The sequence below is a fragment of the Ziziphus jujuba genome, chromosome 1, assembly GCF_031755915.1.
Source record: "Ziziphus jujuba cultivar Dongzao chromosome 1, ASM3175591v1".
Lineage (NCBI taxonomy): Eukaryota > Viridiplantae > Streptophyta > Magnoliopsida > Rosales > Rhamnaceae > Ziziphus > Ziziphus jujuba.
In genome coordinates, this window is record NC_083379.1 from 47,125,889 (window position 1) to 47,148,750 (window position 22,862).

Sequence of the window (22,862 nt, forward strand, 5' to 3'; positions counted from 1 at the left end):
GAGGCAGAGCCAGAGTGGCAGAGGCAAAGAGCGGGTTCCTTTTTCTTTTATTTCTTTTATTTATTTTTTTATTTTTTTCTTTTTTTCTTTTTTTTCTTTTTTTATTACCATGGTCCCATTCACGTTTATAAAAGTTTAAAGCTTTGAGTCTGGTTTTTCTCTCTCTCAATATACCAATCAGAATCAGAATCAGAAACAGGAGGCGGTTTTGTTTTTCTTCTTCTTCTTTTTTTGTTTTTTTGTTTTTTTTTTTTTCTTATACTTTGTTGCACTACTCTTTCTTTCTTCTTCTATGGCCGTCGTGATCTATAGGAACTTGTTCTTCTGCTGTTTACTCTCCACCTCTTTGTGGGTCCCCTGGGTGGTTGCCGAAGAAGCTCTGAAAGAAGCCGACAGAGTCATCAACTTGCCCGGACAACCGCCGGTCACGTTTCCTCACTATGCGGGTTACGTCAAACTCTCACCGCCACGTGCTCATAAAGCTCTCTTCTACTGGTTCTTTCATGCCCAGCAAAACGCCCCTCAAAGGCCTCTCGTGCTTTGGCTCAATGGAGGTCCTTTTTCTCTCTCTTTCTTTTTCTTCAATTTTTTGCATATATATATATACATACATTATATGGGCTTAGTAGACTTTTCTTTTTATTTATATATACAGGTATTAATTTTGTTCTTTTCTTTCTTAAACTTCTTTTTTCTGCACTATATAAATCAGTATAAATTAACAAATACGATACCACACTGGGAATAATTAGAAACGTTAGCTTCCTTGGTTATATATGTTACTTTACTAGTATTTTCTACAAGACAAGGATATTCAATATGCTTGAGTTTTGGCATATTAAGCAGTGAAAATAATGATAATAAAACTAAAGAAAAAGGAAGCAAAAGGTTGATATAGATATTAAGTGCAGAATAGCAGAAAAAATGGAGTAAGAAAATTGGTGAGACATAGAGAGTATTTGACGGCAGGAATCAGATTGCCGTTATCTGGGCACACGAGATTAGAAGTACATATGTCTGGAAACGGAACTTGTTTTTGGATCAGATCACAGCAGAGAAAGTGAGTCAGTTTCCAGTCTTCCAGAGCAGGGAATATTTACAGCCGTTACCTTTAACTTTAACGGCTTTTTTTTCCCCAAAGGAAGGACCAAAGGAAACTGCTGCTTACGAAACTCACCAACATCCCAAAAAGTCATGGTCTTCTAAATAAACCACTTTTTTGACAACATGCAGTTGTTTTTCTCTACATTTTTCCATTTGATTAACCAAGTCATATCATTATCAAACTCTCTTTTCTCACTTTTGCTTTTATCATTTTCAATTGAGCTATTGTAATATAATACCAAAGCAATCTTTTTCATTTCAATGTGAAAATGTCCATAATTTTGAATTTTGGGCACAAGACTACAAATTGGAATTATATGTTGCGGAAAAGGAAGGTTTTTATGAATCGGGGCCCTAGTGGAAAGTGTAATTGTGTTCATATGAAAGTTGAATATTTTATGGGAAATGGTGGGCCATATTTCTTTTGGACTGATTAGAATTATGTAATCAATAATGGAATACTAGTCGGTTGGTCGTGAGTTTGCAGAGCATGGGATGCTCATCACTAATATAGATATATCAGAGGCTGCCTATGTTTGAACCGAGGCAGAAGCTTCACGAGATCTGCTATCCACCGTTCATTTTTTGATCACTGATCAAGATTTAAACGCATCGGATGCACTCATGAAACAAACAGCCCAGTCCTGGTTCTGCCTACAAAAAGCCACTCTTGACTACTTGTCGGGCCCAGTCGACCAGTCCTTTCACGCGTCACATTTTTATTTTTATTTTTTTAACTTTTGTTGTTTTTTGGATTTGGTTTTGGTTTATCTTAACACAAATTCCAAAATCGTTTTTTATTTTTTAATCTTAATATAAAATCATTATTTATGTTTTGTTTTTTTTTTTTAATTATTATTTTGAATTTCAGGGCCTGGCTGTTCCTCTGTAGCCTATGGAGCTGCCCAAGAACTTGGCCCATTTCTTGTCCGAGACCATGGCCGTTTAATTCATAACAATTTCTCCTGGAATAAAGGTTTAATTTTAAATTATTATGATCCCATTTAATTTCAGTTTTATATTTTCTTCAATTAAATTAGTGATTATATATTGTCAGTGGCAAACCTGCTATTCCTGGAGGCTCCTGTGGGTGTGGGCTTTTCATACACAAACAAATCAAAAGATTTATACAAGCTTGGTGATGAAGTCACGGCCGCAGATTCTTATGCTTTCTTGATCGGATGGTTCAAAAAGTTTCCAGAATTCAAATCCCATGATTTCTACATTGCTGGAGAGAGCTATGCTGGTACATATTAAACTCATGCCATGCATATCTATATCTCTTTATTTCTTTATTTTATTTCTTCTTGAATCTTTCTCAATTACTCTCTGTACTTCAAGGTCATTATGTTCCTCAGCTTGCCAACCTCATTTACAAGAGAAACCAAGGAGAAAGCAAAGATTCGTATATAAATCTAAAGGGTATCATGGTAATGAATCTGATTATGGACAACATTAATTAATCAACTATATATATCTATATATAAGCCAATTAACTTTGTTTATAACGGTTAATTAATGAATGACTTGGTAAAAAATTATATATCAGATTGGGAATGCTGTGATCAACGATGAAACAGATAGTAGTGGCATGATTGACTATGCTTGGAGCCACGCCATCATCTCTGACCAGCTATACAACAACATAATGAAGGAATGTCGTTTTAGTGGCGAAAACCAAACAGCTCACTGTGAAAAACACATCAGAGGCTTCTTGCAAGCTTATTCTGATATTGATATTTACAGCATTTATTCGCCAGTCTGCCTCACCTCTAATTTTTCTTCTCCTCCCAAACGATCTTCTACTAAACTTATGGTTGCACCACGCCTCTTCACAAGACATGTAAGACAAAACGGAATTTTGGATCATTTTGTTGGTCATATACATATACAAGTATATGTAGATTTGCTACAGTTAGCATCTCATATCAGGCTAGATGTTAAGGGATGTAAACGTCAAATAACATGTTGTTTGATGTAAAGTGTTCACATTATAGTGGGGATTTACACCCATTTTAAGAAAATTTACATTTATACATACATGTATAGAATACATAAGTTTTAGTATTTTTGAAATGAATTTTTGCAGGAGATGTGGCATGGGCTTGGAGTAGCAGCAGGATACGATCCGTGTACAGAGGACTACGTTATTTCATATTTCAACAGAGAGGATGTTCAGAGGGCTCTACATGCCAATCTTACTAAATTGCCATATCCTTACACCACATGCAGGTACATTATATATATATAGATACAGTTGCTGAACCAATGTTAGTTCTTATATAAGTGTCCTATGTATATTAAGCGAAAACTGATGATCAACTTTTGGATGCCTGAATATGGATAATAGTTAAGAAATTAACAGTTGCATTTGCATGGTGTAATTAATTAAGATTATGGAAATAGTGAATGATCATGCATGTTTTTGTGTCACATATATATATATATATATATATAAATGCGGGCGGCCAAATATTGGTACTTGCTAACAAAGAGAAAAAGAGAGAGAGAGAGCGAGAGGGAGTGATATACATTGGCTGTCGAGCCATGCATATATAGAATCCTAAAACTTGCCAACGATACGGATACGAGCATATTTATTGAGAGCATGTGTCAAATCAAGGAACTAGAGCTTTCTATATGCTGCCATGTCGTGACATAATTAATGTAAAGTTGAGGTGAGATTCTTGAAACCTCATTTTCAAATTCTTTCACCCCACTTGTTTCTTATCGTCCTAGGACCTACAATTATACGAGCTGTAATTTTCGTCTCTATTTTGGCATTTAGCTAGACTAGTAATAATGAACTTCAAACCCCCCATGGCATCAGACCTTATACACAAGACAAAAAACCAAAATAAATTAAGTTAGATGCAGGACCATCATATTGTTATTATTATAAGAATCTTTTACGATATTTTTGTTGGGTTTGCATGTATTAATGCAGTGGAGTTATTGACGGGTGGAATGACTCTCCCACCACAGTTCTACCCATCATCCGGAAGCTCTTAAATGCAGGCTTGCGTATTTGGGTCTACAGGTTTGTCATGTTCACTCAAAAATTGTCAAAATATTAATGAAGTACTTGAACATATATAGGCTTAAAATTAAAATGTTTATTGAATTTGCTAATATTGTGTACATATCTATATATGTATATGCACTGTACAGCGGCGACACGGATGGAAGGGTTCCGGTGACATCGACGAGATACAGCATAAAGAAGCTGGGATTAAGAATAAAGGAAGAGTGGAGGGCTTGGTTTCACAAGGGACAAGTAGCAGGTTGGGTTGAGAAGTATGAAGGTGGCCTGACTCTAGCCACTGTCAGAGGAGCAGGTCACCAGGTCCCAGTCTTTGCTGCTCCTCAGTCTCTTTCTCTCTTCACTCATTTTCTGTCTCTCAACGACACTAGTTTGCCATCTTCTCGCTTCTAACTACCCTACCCTACCTACTACTGCTTTGCCCAATTTGCCATCCCTTGCGATTGTATGATCAATGTGTTACCTACTTGAATTAAATTAAATTAAATTTCAACTGTTTTAGCATATTTTATTTATATACCCATTCATCGTCATCTAGCTAGCTCTAAAGTTTTACAAAGTTGGCAAGTCTATAAAACACTGTTTGCCAGTTTGGTAAAAAAGACTGACAAATTAAAGAATGGTCGGAGTACCCCTAAAGGGATTCAAATATTCTAGAGAAAGTATCCGAATACAGAGCTCCAACTATATGCCATTTTATTACTAAATATAAAATCTATCATAGCCATGCCGCTCAACACAAATCGTGGAACGCATTCACCAAGGACCACACTGCTCTGCTGACGTGGCAGAAGAAATGACTACTATCCCTCCCTCTCTCTCTCTCTCTCTCTCTCTCTCTCTATATATATATATATATATATATATATTGTCTTTGAACTAACCAAAACTTGCCACATCAATTAGTCAACTCCGTTGATCACATTGTTTATATATCCAATAGGATCAAATAATATCATATATAGAGAGCAAGCAAGAGACGATGATCATGCGCGTACATTCTGTAATTACGATCAGAAATTAATCATTATAACTGTTAGAATGGTCAAAATCAAACAACTAATTAATTAAGTAATTAAGCTGTGCTGGATCTAAATGTGATATCGCTGGATTTTAACTTTTAAGCACCAACTGTAATTGCGTTGACATCTAATTAAAAAAAAAAAAGTATAGACAAACTAATACGAATGTAAATGATTAGCAACATGATTAATTTGATTATCCTAAATATCACGTTCGGATTGATGATTAGACGGCCAAGCAAGTATAAGGTGCATATGATAGCGGTCTAAACACTTTATGATGGTCAATTTCTTTAGTCTTCTTCAAGTTTAGATATTAGTTCAAAATATTTTTATCATTAATTCATTTGATTGGTATGACAATTGCTCCAGGCATTTCTATGTGATATAAAAATTGAAAATATTTAGTTGATCATCTAAATTTAATTCGATCAAAATTTATTGATTTGAAAATGTATTCGAAATTGTTTTACGATTGAATAAAGCATGAAAATATCTATGTTGAGAAAATTTACAAGTATATGTATATATATATATATATATATACATACATATGTCACTGACGAAAACATTTTGATGAACATAGGCATTGTGTATAAATTAATCAATCAGCATGTTTGGAGAAATTTTCGTAACTAAAATTATTTTCTTAGATAAAAAATTATAAAAACCATTTTAAGAAACTAAATGAATTGTTGGTTGATTCAGTAAGAGTAGGACCTAATATCTTCACGAGACCTAAAGAGAAAGTAGATATACCTTGTAAATTAAAACTTCTCCTCTTGTTAATTGACGAAAAAAAAAAGGAAAAAAAAAAAAAGAAAGCACTTCTCCTCTAATTAATTAAGTAGGTATTTCTGTCCTAACATATAAACAATATTTTTCTTTCTAGGACAGCCACATTTATAATGATAATTGACAATAATTTCTTGTAGGTTTAAGATCCGATGTTATAATCACCTCCTCTCAATTTATCAAGAATTTAAATAACTTTCTATTATTGTTAAATTATATGTCACCATGTTATATAATATGATATAAAATTTCAAAATAAAGGTTGTATGAGCCAGTTGAAGTACTAAACAGGCTCTTTATAATTACATGCAGCGACATTAACATTCATCAAAGATGAATTGCTCATTCTTTTTTCTCACATACAGGGTACCCTAATTTTTAGACGATTAATCCATTCCTAATTCCTCCTAGACATGTTGGGTGATAAGTGCATGACAGAAGTTCATATAGATTTTTTTTGGTGCATAAGGCGTTCATATGAATGATACATAATACATATAGCTTACCAAATATTTGAAAACAATAATGCACTAAAAAGTTCACTGAATAATCTCCTAAATGATGTAGTAAAATGATTTTAACATTTTTTTTTTATAGGTTGGATATTTCATTATAATTATCTTTTAAATAATTCATTTATCTATATTTAAGTTATATATGTTTGTCAACCAATAAAATATTAATATATTATATTTATTATATTGTTTGATAAAATTTTTTATGCTGCAGCACAATAAAATTTTAAAATAAAATGCATATGCTTATATAACTATTATACATGTGACCTTTGTTTTTGTTTTTTTTTTTTTTGGGGACAAATTAAAGGAAGAAAAATTTTAACAACAAATTTTGAATGGAAAACTTAAAAATTATTATTAATGCTTATTAGTAACTGAATTATCTTATGAAAAACTTGTGACTTTAACATTATTAACTTTTGTCCACCCTTTTTTTAAATTTTTTTTTAGCATTACTTATATATTGTTACATCATTTAATATTTATTTAAAAATTATATATAATTTCTGGATGCGAAAACGTGTCATGAATTTTCAACCTATAACAAAATAGCAGTTGACCCCCCAAAAAAAAAAAAAAAAAAAAGGAACAAAAACAAAATGTTTCAAGCCACGTATACAGCTTTCCAGTTCTAGTACCACGTGCATTTTTTAGAAGAAGAAAAGGCCCACTTAACACTCAACAAGATTGAGGGACTGTTTTACCCTCCAATAAGATACTCATAGCCATTGGCTCATAGCCGCCATAGTTTCCTGATATATGGGGGTAGTTAGTGAAATTCTCTCCTTGACTAATTTATTTCGAGACCAAATATGTAGAGAGACGCGTATTTGAATGCTATAACGAGTGGAAAACGAGTGTAACATGTGATACCGCGCCTATTCTTGGTTGCCAGAATAGATCGCCGGGTATTATTTTTATATCTTAAAAACGATAGATTTTAAAATAATAAAAAATTTATAATTATTAAACCAAATTTATTTTTCTATTACGTTATCTCATATGGAAATATGTTTATATTATATATATATATATATAGATCATTCATTGATAAAACTTAAAGTTAAACTCTTAAAAATTGTTTTCAAAAAGTTACAAGATAAAATTATTTAAAAAATAAAACTTTAAATGGGTGTCATTTTTTTCTTAAAAAAAATAAAATCTACATATTAAATATTATAGTGAAAGGTTTTTATTTTTCTAAAAAAATGCTTTCGTGTTTTTTTTTTTTTAACATTAGAAATGGAAATTTTGAATTTTAATTATTATTCGAGAAATTTGGATTTATCACTCATTATTACTAAAAAAGATGTATTTAATTTAAAATTTAAAATATTTTAAAAGTTTAGAGGTATTTAATTTAAATTTAAAAAAAATTTATACAAATTTAATGATATTTAATTTAAATTTTAATGAATTTTATAAAAATCTATTAAAATCCAGATTTATTCAATTAGTACTTTGTAAAATTCTTTTAAAATTTAGAATTATTTAAAAAGTCATTAATTTTAAAAAAATTTAAAAAATATATATATTTTAATGGATTTGAAAGTATTTTAAAATAAAATTGTGAAAAAAACTTTCAATATGAAATTCAGTTTTTATTTCAAAAATTTTGTTAGATTCTTATAAATTTTTTATGAAATCTATGGAATTCCATAACAATTCATCAAATTATTTAAAACCTATAACTCCTTTTAAATCTATTAAATTTAAAATTGAATATACCCTATAAAAGAATTCCTTTATTATTGTTAAATAATCATAATATTATAAAATAAAAGGAAAAAAAATCTTAAATTATTATTTTTTTTTATCAAAATTACAATGTGGAAAATTTTAAGAACAGAAATAAACGTGTATTCTTTGATTTTACTATTAGGCCAAAAATATAAAACTAATTTTTATGAGTGTTAGTGCTTTTTTTATTATTTAATTGTGTATATTTTTCTTATATCAAATGTTAGCTAATAATAATTATAGTTTGTTAGATACTTTAAACAACTAGAAATTCAAAAAAGTTTTAAAAATACATAACATGTACTCAAATGCCTTATAAACTTTTAACTATTAGTTAACATTTCATATAAGCAAACATAATTATGCATACAAAAATAAAAAGCAAAAGTTAAAAACCAACTATATTGCCAAACCGCCTAGATCACTATTATTATTATTTTTTGTCTGTTAAGAAAATCTCAACTTGCTTTTTGCAAGATAAATACAATAAAATAACTATTTACCGGAAAAAAAAAATACAACAAAATAAATGATAAAAAAAAAGAAGAAGAAAAATATAAGAACGGCCAAACAAGCAATGGCCACGAGAGTGGGGCCTAGCTGCTAATCAACGATCCAGATTCAAAGTGGGTCCTCCTCAGCTCCAGCACAAGCCGACAGAAGAAGTCTGATTTCGGCAAATTCATAAAAATAAAAATAAAAAGAGAGAAAAAGGAGAAAACTCTCTATCTCTCTCTCTGTCTCTCTCCGCTATCTCATGCCGTTTCTCTGCCATTCCTATGGATTCCAAGCCCCAATCTTCAGGTTCGTTGTTTTACCTATTTTTCTTCTCCAATTTCTTTAATATTTTCATCGTGTTATCATTGATTTCTGATTAATTTTGGCCTTATATTGTTTCCTATCAAGGGTTTTGGTTTTCGATTAGAAATATTTTTTTCCTCTTTTTTTCTTTTTTGTTTTTTCAGTCAATTTCTTACTTTTCTAATATGGGTATAGATTATTTATGGTGTTCTTTTTGGTGAATAATTGGATATGTAGGCGTTTCTTGTTTCTGATTCACTGAATGAATCTCAGTGTTTTACATCTAAGAATTTCGACATAAGCTTGTTGCTGGTAAAATTCTAGCGGATTGGAAGATTCCAAGTTTTGGATCATCAATTTTCCCATATAGGTGGACAAAAAAAACAAAAAAAATTAGAGCTGCTTGACCTGAGACATTGTCGGTTATAGTTTATTTATGTTTCCAAAGCAAAGCGATTAAGGAAAAATGAGAGAGAATCTGAATAAAATTTTTATGCGTCTAGGCTTTTTCTTAGTGACAGAAAACTAGGTTAATGACTCAACGAAGAAAGAAAGTTAAAGTAATTTCAATTAGTTGATGATAAAAAAAAATAGTGAGAGCTAGTTTTTTTCCCATCCTATTCCTCGTAAAGCTTTAGGTTATTATCAGTCCTGTGAGATATCAAGGATTTTCCACATGTTAAAACCAGGATTAGCTTCTTGTGAGGAAGCAGTATTTGTCTCTGCGCCGTAATGTTCTTTGACCTATTGTCGATGCTCACAAATTTTTAGCATGGAAGATTTGAGGGCATGCTGGAATTCCAGTTATTCTATAACATATCAAATTTTATTTTAGTCTATAAAAGAATGCAATGCATCAAAAGAGCTATGATATTTTTTTAAAAAGAAATAATTATGTGATGACATAAACCACTTTTGTTAATGCAATTTGTAATTTTGAAGTTTCAGAACTTTTTTTATGGAGCTCGGTTTTTCCTAAAATTCAATAGTCTAAGTTAATGTGTTCCATTTCCTGTTTTATTTTCTTGAAACTGAATCATGTTGTCACTGTTTGCAGCAAATAGTCCTCCTCCAAAACCTTGGGAACGAGCAGGTGGCTCATCTGGCCCTGCACCATTCAAACCTCCCTCAGCTGGAAACACAAGTGATGTAGTTGAGGCATCAGGAACTGCAAACCATGGAGAAATTGTTTCAACTTCTGATAGGAGTGCAACTGCTAACAGAAATGCTCTAGGTAGGCCTGCTCCTCCTAGGCCTTGGGAGCAAAACTATGGAAATAGCAGTTATGGAGGTAATGGTTTATCTTTTGTAGTAATATCAGAATTTCCATCATTGCTTGTTTGTTTTGGTTTCTCAAAGATTTATTTGTTTTAATTATTTACAGGTTATGGTTCTACCATGAACTATAACTCAGGCTATGGTTCTGGAATGTATAGTTCATATGGAGGTGGGATAGGTGGAACGTATGGTGGTGGATTGTATGGCAACAGCATGTACAGGGGAGGGTATGGGGGTGGTCTTTATGGATCTTCTGGAATGTATGGTGGTGGAATGTATAATGGTGGTTTTGGAGGCCCAATGGGTGGTTATGGAATGGGCATGGGTGGCCCTTATGGAGCTGAAGATCCAAATAATCCATTTGGTGGTCCTCCATCTCCACCAGGGTTTTGGATGTCAGTTCTCCGGGTGGTAAGATATTTTGCTTTGCTAATATATAATTTATGTTGAAAGGATGATAATTCACAGGGCAAAGTACATAAGACATGATAGCTTCTTTGAGCTTTTTTAGTTCCTTAAATAAAGATATTGATAATATTTCTTCTATCTGGTTTTCCTACAAAACAGACTACTCTATACTAATCATAATTTCATACCATTCACCCACACGTCTCATACTACATAAAACAAAATTATGAGCACAAATTACTGCTAACCATGAAAATTAATGAAATTTTTGCAGTAATCGATTTTTTAATTAAGTTGTTTGATGAAAGTTTGTAGTCAGAACTACTCTTTAGAACTATAATTTTTGACAACATATTACTGATACTCATATTTTCTTATTTACCAGATGCAAGGTGTGGTGAACTTCTTTGGTCGCATATCAATTCTCATAGACCAGAACACTCAAGCATTCCATATGTTCATGACTGCACTTCTTCAGGTATTGTTTGTCTTTCATCTTTTGATTTGTACAGTGAGTGTCATGTATGTCATCCTTCCATCCAGTAATTGGTCGCTATCTCTGGTTTACTTGCTATGGGGATTTCCCTGAAAATATGAGGTGTTTGGAACTTTCTGATGGTTCCAGAAGACTTTTGGGCCCTTTAGCAGATGACAATTTATCATATTTATTTAGCTACAGAGTATTATGCCTTGAGTCAAATGAAAAGTTAAAAAGTGTGGCATCTTTTGCTGTTGCAGCTTTTTGATCGCTCTGGCATGTTATATGGAGAACTTGCCAGATTTGTATTGAGGATACTAGGGGTTAGAACAAAGCCCAAGAAGGTTCAACCGCCGGGTCCTGATGGACTTCCACTCCCTGGTCCCCAGAACCACAACTACATTGAGGGACCGAAGGCTGCTCCTAGTGGTTCTTGGGACAATGTTTGGGGGAATGACGCTAACAAGTAAATGAAAGGACAACCACTTTGCTTTCTCCCCCAGATTCTGCTGCGATCCATAAGAGCAGAAAACTCTCTCTCTCTCACTCTGAAGAACGGTATGAGCCAGATTTGAGTGTCATTATGAGTTGCGTAATAATCAGTACATCATGACTTTGTATCGAATTTGCTTTGTTGCATTTGATAAATAGTCCAGTAAAAGTAATAATGTTCACCTATATTGTGAATTGTATGTTGATTTTGTGCTCTATAGTTTGAAAGAAAAAATTACATGTATTATTTCACATTATATATTGATTGCTTGCCTCGTATGGGCAGCCACAAAAAGAATGCATCCTCAAGTCTTGGACATTGTAAAGCTTGAGGAGCGCAAGTTTGATCTAAAGAATGTGAAAGAATCTATAAATGATCTTCCAACGTTGACCACCAAGTCCTCAGGTTACATTACAGGTCCATCAATCTCTTCAACCTTTCTATTCCACTGCAGAGTAGAAGAGTTAAACAGTTAGGCATCATGATAACATAAAAAAATTTGCCATTCAAACAAGAAAAAGTTGAAGCATGTATACCTGTTAGGAAGAGACGGTATTTAGCTCCTTGATTAATCGAATGGTTACCAAGCCATCATCTTCCTTGTGTGTAGTTCGCTCGTCCCTTGCAACTGTACAGGAATATTACGAAAATATCGTTTCTTACCTTCTACTTCAAAATGATACACCACGATGAAGACACAAGGTGAATCGCTTTGTCACCCAAAAACTTATAGATAGCATAAAATAAAATAATTTGGTTTGTTTTGTTGTATTCTTCTATGTTTACTGTAATAAACGGCACAGCAACAACTCGATTTCAGATTCAGAAAACAAGTTTTCCAGATTCTGAAAAAAACAACTATTAGACTAATGTAAATGGCAGTGGAAAATATTAATAAAATTATGCTTACGTACCCATTTTGTACAAATTTAATTCGGTCTTTCAAACGTCTTCTGTTCATATTTAGATGCAGGAAGCCCAGCAACCACCTGCAAAGACTTGTCCCGTTAAGTCTTCGTTAAAAAGATTTTGATAACAATTATATAAAAAATGTATATGCTACAACACAACGCATCAAAACAAGGGGTAGCTATGTCGCCACTAAAACTCATTCTTTAATCTGAATCAAACAAGTTGTCGGAATTTTCAATCTAAGCTGGGTTTTAAAATTACCTTCGCTAATCTTCAATTTAAGCACGAATTTTATAAGTTTGTTTCTTGTAAGAATAATATCGATTCACAAATTTAAAAACAAATGTAAAAAGCTTTTTTTTTTTTTTGTTTTAAATGTAAAAATGTCTTCGCATTAGTTTTACATGAATTGCTAAGAAGTAATACTTAGAAAAAGAAAATAAAAAGAAAATATTGGAAGAAAGAAGAGACAGACATCCGTTTGAGTTGAATGCCCTTCTCATGGTGCTTAATCTGGGACAAAACCATAAATATGGAAGACCTATCCTTTGAGATCAGGCACTGGGCATCATACCGATTCTTGCAGCTCATGGCATCGGATGTCATTCACAATTGCCAGGTCCGATTCAGCAAACCAATTAAAAAGACAAAAAAAAGAGTTTCTTGGCGCTCCTTTCTGTCATTCAATGCCATGTGGAAAGTTCTTTTTTCCCTTATTTATTTATTTATTATTTTTTATCTTTTGCATGGATCTTAAAAAATTCCCCGTGATTAATTTATTGACAATTGTTTACTATTAATTATTCTACTTTTTTTTTTTTTAATTATTTTGGGTTGGGTCAATTATTAACTATTCTAGTTGGTAGATTCACATTGGAACGAGAAGTTTGGAGAATATTTTTAATATAATAAAGTATCAATATTTTATAAATTATTTAAGTTCTATAAATATATATTTTTTCTGATCATTTACGAATTTCTTTCTTAAGGGGATAGAATTAAGGCCCATGGTTTCGTCAGTCTCTTAAGTAATAGGTCGGCACTTTTTGCTTTACACCTTTGACACAGAGAGAGAGAGAGAGAGAGAGAGAGAGAATGAGAGAGGAAAGATGAGAAGAACAAAGAAAACTGCTATACACTGAGGCTACTAAAAAAAATATACATGTCAAAAATCCACACAAAAGTCGATTTCCAAAAGACCCTAATCCAAAACAGCTCTCAACCAACCCTCAACTAAATTTTCTAAAACAGCTCTCAACCAACCCTCAACTAAATTTTCTTAGTACAAAAGTGTACCGAAGACAAAAAATGAAAAAATGGATACCAGAATTTGCACCCCACCACCACGACAGCCTGCAAGATAGCATTATTGCTTTACAAGGTCAGGCACTTTCCCAAATGAGACAAGAAAAAAAGAAGAAAGAACAAGAACTGAAGTTCACAAGAGCCAAAGAACACACCAGGATTTTTAAAAGTCTCCGATGTTGGCAGTGCAGGCAATGACATCTCTGCAAAATCCAGTAGTAGCCATGAGGGCATGGATTATGACCAAAAGTGCAAATCTGCTACTTGATCTAATCTAATAATTACTTTATTCTATAAAACAGAACTACGTAGCAAAAATATACAAGAAAAAAATTAGTTGCTTCGAGTCACCGATCATTTACCAGGTGCACAGAGGGAAAGTGATGAAATTGAGGATGATGAAGGCCATGGCGCAGCGATGTTGTCACTCAAGTCACATGTAAAGCTGAAGCCTGTTGAGTTGTCGAATATCACATCTGCAGGCAAGCTCCGTAGTAGACATCCTGCAATTTTGATTGAAGCCAAAACTATCATCTAAAACAATAATGGCACGCATGAACTCAGTTACACATAACTTTCATTAATGGTAAAACCAAATTGTAATAACGACAAAGCTGAGGAAGAAAAAATTATAACATACCTTGTTGTCCATATGCTGCTCCAGAAGTCATGACCCAAAAAATAAAAAAAATAAAAAAAAAATAAAAAAAAATAAAAATCAGGTATAATAAAGGCTGGATAATAAGCATAAACTTTGAATAACAATACCAAAAAAGGAAATGTACCTTGGATACTGAAATCTTTCAAGTCGACATCACAGAGCTCATAAATATTTGTCATAACCCCACCTTTCCGTAACATGGATCCGAACACTGTCGAACAGATTATAGCTTGCTTGTTTGTAATTAACATCTGCTTTTGTATTCCTGCAATGTAAGCATTTAAAGAGCTACAGCAGGAAGGACTGGGGGCAGCAACATTGCGACAGGCTTTAATTACTTCCGAAGGCTGCTTAAAATCCAAAGGACAGACTGCAGAAACAATATTGTTTCATAAGACATAACAAAATAAGTATGTTACAAGTACACGTCCAGTGCATGTCTGTGAATATAAACAAGCATCCAAAGTACTTAAAAACTATACCTTTGTTAACTTTGCAGGAAGATAATAATCTAAATGCACCATTTGCAACATCCATTGGGAGTTTCCTTGACAGATATGAATAAACCACTTGCTTACAATCATTAAGAGAATCAACATGGTTAAACTCCCCAACTACATCTTTATTCTCATTGTTCATCAACTGTTTGCCAGAAATCTGAAGTGCAGCATCCATAATTGCAGGGTGACAAACAGGTCTGCAACACTCTTTAAGAGGATCAACACTGCTGCAGGCCTCTAGCAATTTGCTAGTATTAACTGTTTTCTCAAACGTAATAGTATCCTTTACTGGGCAAGACCCACCTGTAAGATTTGATGATTTAATAGAACAAAGTGTAGCTATGGTACTGTTTGCACCCCTGCTGGCTAAGATACTAATAATATCTTTAAAACAATCACTAGCAACTGAATTTTTCAAAACCAATTCATCCGAGCTCATGCCGTAAAAACCTTGGATGATGTGCAGGAGACTACTAAGTTGAGGACAACATATTACATTCCCTACAAGAGCTGCCAAAGGTTGGGAACAATCAGATGCTGTTTTGTCCATGATACTTGATATAGCAGAGAAATTTACAGGACATCTTCCAGTCAAGACTGGTTCATATCTGGTTGGAAAGGTAGGGTACATTGGAGGCAATGATTCATTAGGATGTGGATCATGGGGAAGAACAGCGGGTGATATTTCTATGGGCTCAAAAAATACACTAATGGGAGGATTAGCAAGCTCCAGTGCCGATGGCACGTGCATTTGTTCATGCATTGTTTGCAATGCCAGGACATCTTGGAAACCAGATAACCAGATGATAAATAATAATAACCGATGGCACACCGAACCTGCAACCATATAGAAGCCTGGCTTCAAGAGTAATGAAATTTCTTTTCTTAAAGAAAGCAATGAATAGAGCAAAGTAGAAAACAAATAGCAATATAAACCAGAGTAAGTGCAAAAGAGAAAAGATTAGGACAGAAACTGCATAACATTTTTCGGCAGAATCGAGACTGAATTAAACTTCTTCTTAGCAAAAATCAGCATGCAACCAGCTTACTATTGAGCATTAAATTAGATAAGACTCAATCAGAACTAGGATCAGCTCGCATGCCAACTAGTCTTGCTTAAAATTATGGTCCTTAATCTAATGATGACTTAAACTATGGCTGGAAGTGTAAACATCACTTGTTGGATTTGCACCACACGCTCACTACAGAAATAAACATATATACTTATCCAAACCCCTAGCCTTACAGCAACATGTAAGGCACCTATAACAATAAAATAAAAGTTCATTACAGCACAACCATGGCAAAAACTGGTTACAAAGTACGAAATAAAGGTGTGCAATAGACAGGAACCAAGCTTTAGGCTCATTGATTAAAACAGGAAAGCTGACACTGAACATTAATATTGCAGACATGATGAAAAAGGTTGCTTCAGCTCCATCGAGGGATAATTAACTCATGGTCAATAATACTCATTGACTACTACACCTTAATGCAGCAGCACCACATGTTAACTAGCTGTATAATGACATTTTCCATATCTATGTTTCATCCAACTTAAGTATGCCTAAGCTAGATGCACAGAATTGAGTAAGAACTTACCCTTAAGGTGAGAAACTGTCTGAAAACAGTCCATAATCCCACTAGCCCTCTGGTACCATTGATATTTACATAGGCAAATGTACAGTAATTGGTGATGTGCCCAAAAACAGCTCACAACAACGCACCAATACCTGTGCCACCTTCAGCATTAGGCCCAAAGTCGTGAGTACATTTGCCACCAACTGGAAACAATAACAACAAATGTAAAAATAATTAACTACACAAGGATGATAAAAAACATTGCATGCTTTGAAAATTTTAATACACAGCAGCAGTTGAAGTCAAGGTAAGGATTTTTGTTTTTTTTTTTTTTTTTCTTCGAAAACAAAAAGAAAATTGAGAGTAGGAAAACATAACTATATTTGAGAATTATGCTTAGATTCTAAGAATATAGTTGCTTAAATTGAAGTAAAAACCTGTACCGATCTCAAATTATATATTCTGAAAAATATGCGGAGCTCTACAACAAATCTGTCATCATCATCATCAACTTCTTTTTTGTTTTTCCTTATCTTGCTACAAAAAATTACATATCAGCATGTTCCATAACATATTGTCGCAGATCGAATCCTTTTGAAAATGGTAACTTTTATATATGCAGATACACGTCTCGATGAGTTTGTGCGCGCGCTTTATGTATAATACTTTATACAAGAAGCTGACAAAAAACTTCCAGAGAAAATAACAACTAAAATGTTTTTATGTAAGATATTACTCGGATAAAATGTAGCAAAAAAGGCTAATATTAGACGTACTTGCATTTTATGACTAAATTTACCCTCCGTTGGACAAAAAAGAAATCAAAGAAAACGAAAGAAAAACTGAAATAGTACATGTAAAAATCCTTAGATGCACATCTGTTTCATATACAAACAAGATAAAAGATGAAAAGCACAGCTCAACTAAAAAGGCAGACAATTGCATTATGCTAAATGAAACAAAAATTAAAACTTTAAAAGGTTAACACAATTCCAAGTATTTTTATCTACACTTTCCCAGCTACCAAACATAAATCAATTCCATAAATAAATATTATTAATAATAATTAGAAAAAATTAAAAAAGAGAGCAGAAGTAGGTACCTGAAGATGTTGAAGCCATAGAGCAGAAATCAAAGGGGTTTAGAGGCATGGGAAGAGAAGAAAAGGCAAGGAGGCATCCATTTTGAGGTCGATCGGTGGAAAAAGAGGGGTGGATTTGGAAACCCTAAATGGGAGCTGGGGTTAGTACGCTCAGTGGTGGTTGTAATCCTAGAGAGAGAGAGAGAGAGAGAGTGAGAGAGAAAGAGAGAGACAGTGGTGTTTTAGACTGTTACTTACTGCGGGAGCGGGTGGATAAAGTGGACGACAGGCAGACTAACTTTACCTTTTTTTCCCACCTCCATTTGACCCACTTGACCCGGGTCTGGGCCTTGCTTTTCAACTTTTTTTGTTTATTTATTTATTTACACCCCCGGCCCAAATGGAATTGGACTAACAAATGCGCTAGCAGCGTAGCACTTTATTTATTTATCTTTCTAATTACTCTTCAAAACAAAACTGTGCGTTTCGTGTTTCGGTGTAAATTGCCAGCGAGGGTTTTTGGGGTTTGCTTCTGCGCTCTTTCTTTCCATTCTGTGTTTTCACTCAGTAGCTCAGGTATCATCCGGAAAAAGAAAATGCATTGATTTTTTATTCAGAGCAAAAGTGAATAAATAGATTTTGGTTCGGACTTGTTCTTTGCTTCGAATGGTTTGGTTCTAACAATTTCAGCATTCCAAAGTTTCATCTTTTTATCTTTTCGTTACAGGTATCATTCTCTGTTTCTCTTCCTGATTCTCTGGTTCGAAATTTGATTATTGTGCATCCATTTTGTTTTTCCTTTTCCCTAATATTTTAATGATAGGGTTCTAATTTTTTATGTATTGGAAATGCCAATCTCTTTGTCAATGTTTCTGAGCTTGCGGCTATGCATGCATTGTAGTTTCTGTATTCGATTTGAATGATTTGGGGAATTTATATAGATGCTAAAGTCCTATTTGTAACTACTATTCCGCATTTTACTATCACTTTTGGCATTTTTTTTTTTTTTCCGTTTCAGTTTTCCTCGTACTTACCATCTTTTTAGATTAAAGCTACTATTCCTCTTACTTGACCATAATCCTGCATGTTATGAAACACCCATCAGTTTTAGCTTTTATCCTATTGGGCTTACTAGGTTCTTCGCATATCTGTTTGGTAACTTTTGGAATTTTAGCATTTTAGCTGTATCAGTGCAATAAATCCAAGATTATAACATTTTCATTATCAGGAATCAAAAACCCCTCAAAACTACCATTGTATTCCTCTATATCCGCATCATCTAGCAGGTCAAAAGGACAGTTTCCATTCCAAGAATTGACTAGTAAAATGCCACTCAAACTTCCCTGTACTTTCAGATATATTTACTGGCACTCTTCCTGATTTACTTCCACATCATAAATCCTTTTTTGTTTTGTTTTGGTTTTTTGTTTTCCTTTGCACATGTTAAGTAATGAAGCAATTGCTGTGGAATAATAATATTGTCTCCAATTTGACATTTAGGAATGAAAATAGCTTAAGCATTATCAATCCATTGGACATAAGTGGTTTTATTCTTTGTACCAATAACTTACCGTGCATGCAAACACAAATAGGTTGAAGTGTGACATATCTTGCGAGCTTTTTTTCCTCTGGAATGACAGTGATTAGGATGGAATTAGCCTTTCGGGAAGCTCCCCAGGAGTCCTTCGGGATGCTCTCCTGTCAAAAAGATTCTCTGAGCTAGATTGAAAAATATACCGTTCTTTGTTATTCCGAAAAATTGGAAAAGGCCGGGGAAGTTCATAAATTCCAGGATCTTTTTGGTCATTAATTTTGATTAAGGCATTCTTAATCTCATTTTTAAATAGTTGATCATTAAATAGTCTGCAGTCCACATCAGTGAGATTAGGAAATTCTATACCCATTTCCTCAACAGCTTCAGATGTATGCATGAAGCTTCCTGAAGTGATTACAGCTGAGGATCTCAAGTTTCCTTTGTTCAGTTCTTTCTGCATTGTCATTTTTAAGCATCTCCACTTTGTTACTTTTTCTCTAAATTTCTAATCAATGCATACAGCTACTTCTTCTTCTTCTTGACTTGAGGTCTTTTCTTCAGCTTACATGTGAAAATAGAATTTAGAAAATAATTATAACTACATTGTTTTTTTTGTATTAGTTGAAAAAGATCTGTTTTATGAATGAGTGCCTCGTAAACAGTGATGTACTAGAATTGTCATTATGTACTTTTTGATGATTCTTTGCTATTTTACTTCGATTTGAGCTAATATTTTAGTCAATTTCCATTCATAAGCAGCCGGTTTTAGAGCCTGTGGTCAGAACTTCAAGAGCTTTGAGGAGCCTCAGGTAGTAGCATCTCCCCTTACCTCTCGCGTTAGTTTATTGTAGTTAATTGTGAATTTTGATTTCACAGGTTGTTAACTTCTTTAACGCATACTTCTATGCTCCACACTAAATGCAAGCGTAATTGCATATTTGCCTGTCATATTGCGTGTTATATTGTAAATGCAAGAGTAACTACACAGGGTGTTAACTTTTCTATCACTTTTGGCATTTTTTTTTCCTGTCATATTTCCTTGCGCATCCAAATATTAGAAAATTTTTATAGATATTATTTTCTCTCATATATATATATATATATATATTTTTTTTTTTAACCTTTTCCTTTCAGTTTTCCTCATACTTTTTCCCCCTCACCTTATGATATATATATATATATATATATTTTAAAAATTTTTCGTGGTGAACCTTTTAGGAACTGGGTTTACGTGGAATTATGCAGAATCTACAGCATATTATAACCCGTTTGTCCTCCATTTCACTTAGCACATCTTCACCGAGATTGTTGAATGAGATAGTCAAACCAGCTTTTGGAAGTAATGCTGTGATTCCATCAAAGAGTGGTTTTGAAGCTTATCAATTTGTGGGGTCCAGATCGTTTTCAGCAATATCTAGGGGTGATGGTGAAAATGATGGTAAAGATGAGTGGGATAAGACAGTGACAGGAACATTTAGTAGTTCTGGATCAGATGATTTGGGGTGGGACTCAGTGTCCTCGTGGTCTACAGGACTGACCAAGGATCATTTTGATGGGGAGGTTGCCGGTCGTCGAGCTAGTGGTGGTGGTAGCAGTGGCGACACATTTCAATCTCCAGTGATATCTGATCTGCAGGAGATTGATGATAAGGTAAAAGAATTGGAAGCAGAGAACCGGAAAAGTAAAGCATATGTGGATGGATGGGGAGAGAGGATGCGGGAGACATGTGTTCTGTTGAAGCAAGTCCGGGAGCCTGGTGCAAGAGGATCTTATCTCAAGGATTCTGAGAAAGCTGAGATGTATCGGTTGCACAAGGAAAATCCTGAGGTCTACACGGTTGAGAAGCTTGCAAAGGATTATAGGATTATGAGGCAGAGAGTGCATGCCATTCTTTGGCTCAAGGAGCTTGAAGAGGAGGAGGAAAAGAAACTTGGTCATCCTTTGGATGATTCCGTCGAGCTCTTACTTGATACCTGTCCTGAGTAAGATATTGATCAGGAAGATTCAATATTTGAACTATGATATCTAATTTGTATTGATGATTCATTGTGTAACCTAAGATGGTTACTTGTTTATAGCAACCTTGAAGCTAAGATGAGATCTTATGAGAGCTTAGCAGCTTAATAACTTAAACATCATGCTTCCACATACATACACAAACTCATATGCAGCCTTTCGCTATGATTATCCATGTATTGATACTATTAAAGTAGGTATATGTGCAAAATACACATGCACTTTCACAAAAGTCCAGATGTTTTTGTTATATGAATAAAACATGGGTTAGTGGTGGTAAATAGAACTTTTATCCATAGGACCCAGCACTGGCTTGGTGGTTAATAACTTACTTAATCTCCAAAAGAACATCTAGCATTCCATTTGGTGCCTGACTAATTTCCTTTTGCAGATTCTTTAATTCCCACGACAGGGAATTCCATGTGGCATCTCTTCCTTACAAACCCGATTTTAAAGTTATGCCGGAGGGTTGGGATGGTACCACCAGAGATTTGGATGAAGTCCACTATGAGATCTCCAAGAATGAAGATGAAATGCTCTATCAAGAATTCGTTGAGAAAATGAACTTCAACAAAAAGAAAGTAAGTTCTCTCCCACATAAAACAAAGTGAAAAAATCAGATGTTAAAAGTTCCCCTTACCCCAGGCAAAAAGGAATCCTCTATGTTGATAATAACAAAAGTATAGCCTAATTGCATAACAGAATCCAATAACCACAGGCCAAACTCTAGAGTTCCATCTTATCCACCAGACCTTCCATATTTATATTATGTCATTCTGAAAAATGTCATTTAGATATTTTTTGCAGACAATTTTTTACCCTTCAAATGATGTGGTTCCACACTTGAATACAGATGGCAGGAGAGGTGTTTCGACACAAGCATAGTCGGCGCCGTCCTTTTGATGGTTGGAATTTCACAGTGGAGAAAATGGGACCACGAGGAAAACGTGGAGGAGGTGGTGGTTGGAAATTTGTTAGCAAAGCTGATGGTTCTAGCAGACCTCTGAATGAAATGGAAAAAATGTATGTGAGGCGAGAAACCCCCCGCCGCCGACGCAAAATCCTTCCCTGATGACAAGCCCCATGTTATTAGGAATAAATTTTGAGCTTAAGCTAATTTGTAGTTTGTATCTTTCATTTTGGTCTTCAAAGGTGGTATTTGCATTCTCTTTATCACCACTTTTAGATATATTTGCTTTGCAACGTTGTCAGCAGTATAGATTTCGCAACTCATAGCCATGCAGAAGCATTGTTTACTATAGGCAAATGCACGTGGAGGTCCAAGTTTTGTTCTAAAAGCATATAAGTCGGTGGGTAGTGAACCTGATTATTCATTATCTGGACCTCATATTTTCTCCATATTTGTTTTAAGGATGGAGAAATTCATTATCATAAAAGGAAAAGCCGGAAGATCGCAGTTGTTTAGCTGATGGTCTTCTGGTGTCACCAAATCAGCCTTTTTGTTTTTACTTAAATAATCAGTGTGTAGTTGACTTCTCTTTTTATTTTTTTGGGTAAATTGAGTTTGGAGTTGATTTACGATGAGACCAATCAAGTTGTAATTTTTTTTAACTATTTTAATTATCAGCAAA

At 34.0% G+C, this 22,862-nt stretch overlaps 4 protein-coding genes across 15 annotated transcripts; 3 read left to right on the top strand and 1 right to left on the bottom strand.

Moving 5' to 3' along the window:
• Positions 1 to 90: 90 nt before the first annotated feature.
• LOC107435100 (serine carboxypeptidase-like 35) lies at positions 91 to 4,651 on the top strand. The gene is made up of 8 exons (XM_025067790.3): positions 91 to 554; positions 1,976 to 2,080; positions 2,162 to 2,350; positions 2,446 to 2,534; positions 2,654 to 2,947; positions 3,194 to 3,336; positions 4,052 to 4,144; positions 4,276 to 4,651. The coding sequence occupies exons 1-8, from the start codon at positions 293 to 295 to the stop codon at positions 4,538 to 4,540; spliced, it is 1,440 nt and encodes a 479-aa protein (XP_024923558.3). The 5' UTR covers positions 91 to 292; the 3' UTR covers positions 4,541 to 4,651.
• A 4,214-nt stretch (positions 4,652 to 8,865) lies between these two features.
• Positions 8,866 to 11,936, top strand: LOC107406518 (peroxisomal membrane protein 13). The gene is made up of 5 exons (XM_016013660.4): positions 8,866 to 9,026; positions 10,081 to 10,314; positions 10,408 to 10,712; positions 11,095 to 11,187; positions 11,448 to 11,936. The coding sequence occupies exons 1-5, from the start codon at positions 9,002 to 9,004 to the stop codon at positions 11,655 to 11,657; spliced, it is 867 nt and encodes a 288-aa protein (XP_015869146.3). The 5' UTR covers positions 8,866 to 9,001; the 3' UTR covers positions 11,658 to 11,936.
• A 1,766-nt stretch (positions 11,937 to 13,702) lies between these two features.
• On the bottom strand, positions 13,703 to 17,883 carry LOC107435085 (uncharacterized GPI-anchored protein At1g61900). Of its 7 annotated transcripts, none has more exons than XM_048473945.2 (9): positions 17,742 to 17,883; positions 17,083 to 17,176; positions 16,661 to 16,842; positions 15,041 to 15,895; positions 14,683 to 14,928; positions 14,538 to 14,552; positions 14,260 to 14,400; positions 14,053 to 14,100; positions 13,703 to 13,945 (listed from the first exon to the last, which is right to left on the bottom strand). In XM_048473945.2, exons 3-9 carry the CDS (start codon positions 16,692 to 16,694, stop codon positions 13,872 to 13,874), a joined length of 1,413 nt encoding a protein of 470 aa, XP_048329902.2. In that variant the 5' UTR covers positions 16,695 to 16,842; positions 17,083 to 17,176; positions 17,742 to 17,883; the 3' UTR covers positions 13,703 to 13,871. The 7 variants fall into 7 exon arrangements, with proteins under 7 accessions (XP_048329902.2, XP_048329875.2, XP_048329886.2 ...); XM_048473918.2 differs by having other exon boundaries at positions 15,041 to 15,913; XM_048473929.2 differs by having other exon boundaries at positions 15,041 to 15,913; positions 17,077 to 17,176.
• On the top strand, positions 17,863 to 22,821 carry LOC107435088 (protein GAMETE CELL DEFECTIVE 1, mitochondrial). 6 transcript variants are annotated; one of them, XM_025067782.3, is made up of 6 exons: positions 18,195 to 18,447; positions 18,949 to 19,041; positions 20,014 to 20,063; positions 20,473 to 21,236; positions 21,662 to 21,851; positions 22,124 to 22,775. In XM_025067782.3, exons 4-6 carry the CDS (start codon positions 20,494 to 20,496, stop codon positions 22,340 to 22,342), a joined length of 1,152 nt encoding a protein of 383 aa, XP_024923550.3. In that variant the 5' UTR covers positions 18,195 to 18,447; positions 18,949 to 19,041; positions 20,014 to 20,063; positions 20,473 to 20,493; the 3' UTR covers positions 22,343 to 22,775. The 6 variants fall into 6 exon arrangements, with proteins under 6 accessions (XP_048329854.2, XP_048329856.2, XP_024923550.3 ...); XM_048473897.2 differs by lacking the exon at positions 18,949 to 19,041 and having other exon boundaries at positions 17,863 to 18,296; positions 20,011 to 20,063; positions 20,500 to 21,236; positions 22,124 to 22,821; XM_048473899.2 differs by lacking the exon at positions 18,949 to 19,041 and having other exon boundaries at positions 17,863 to 18,296; positions 20,500 to 21,236; positions 22,124 to 22,821.
• Positions 22,822 to 22,862: the final 41 nt, after the last annotated feature.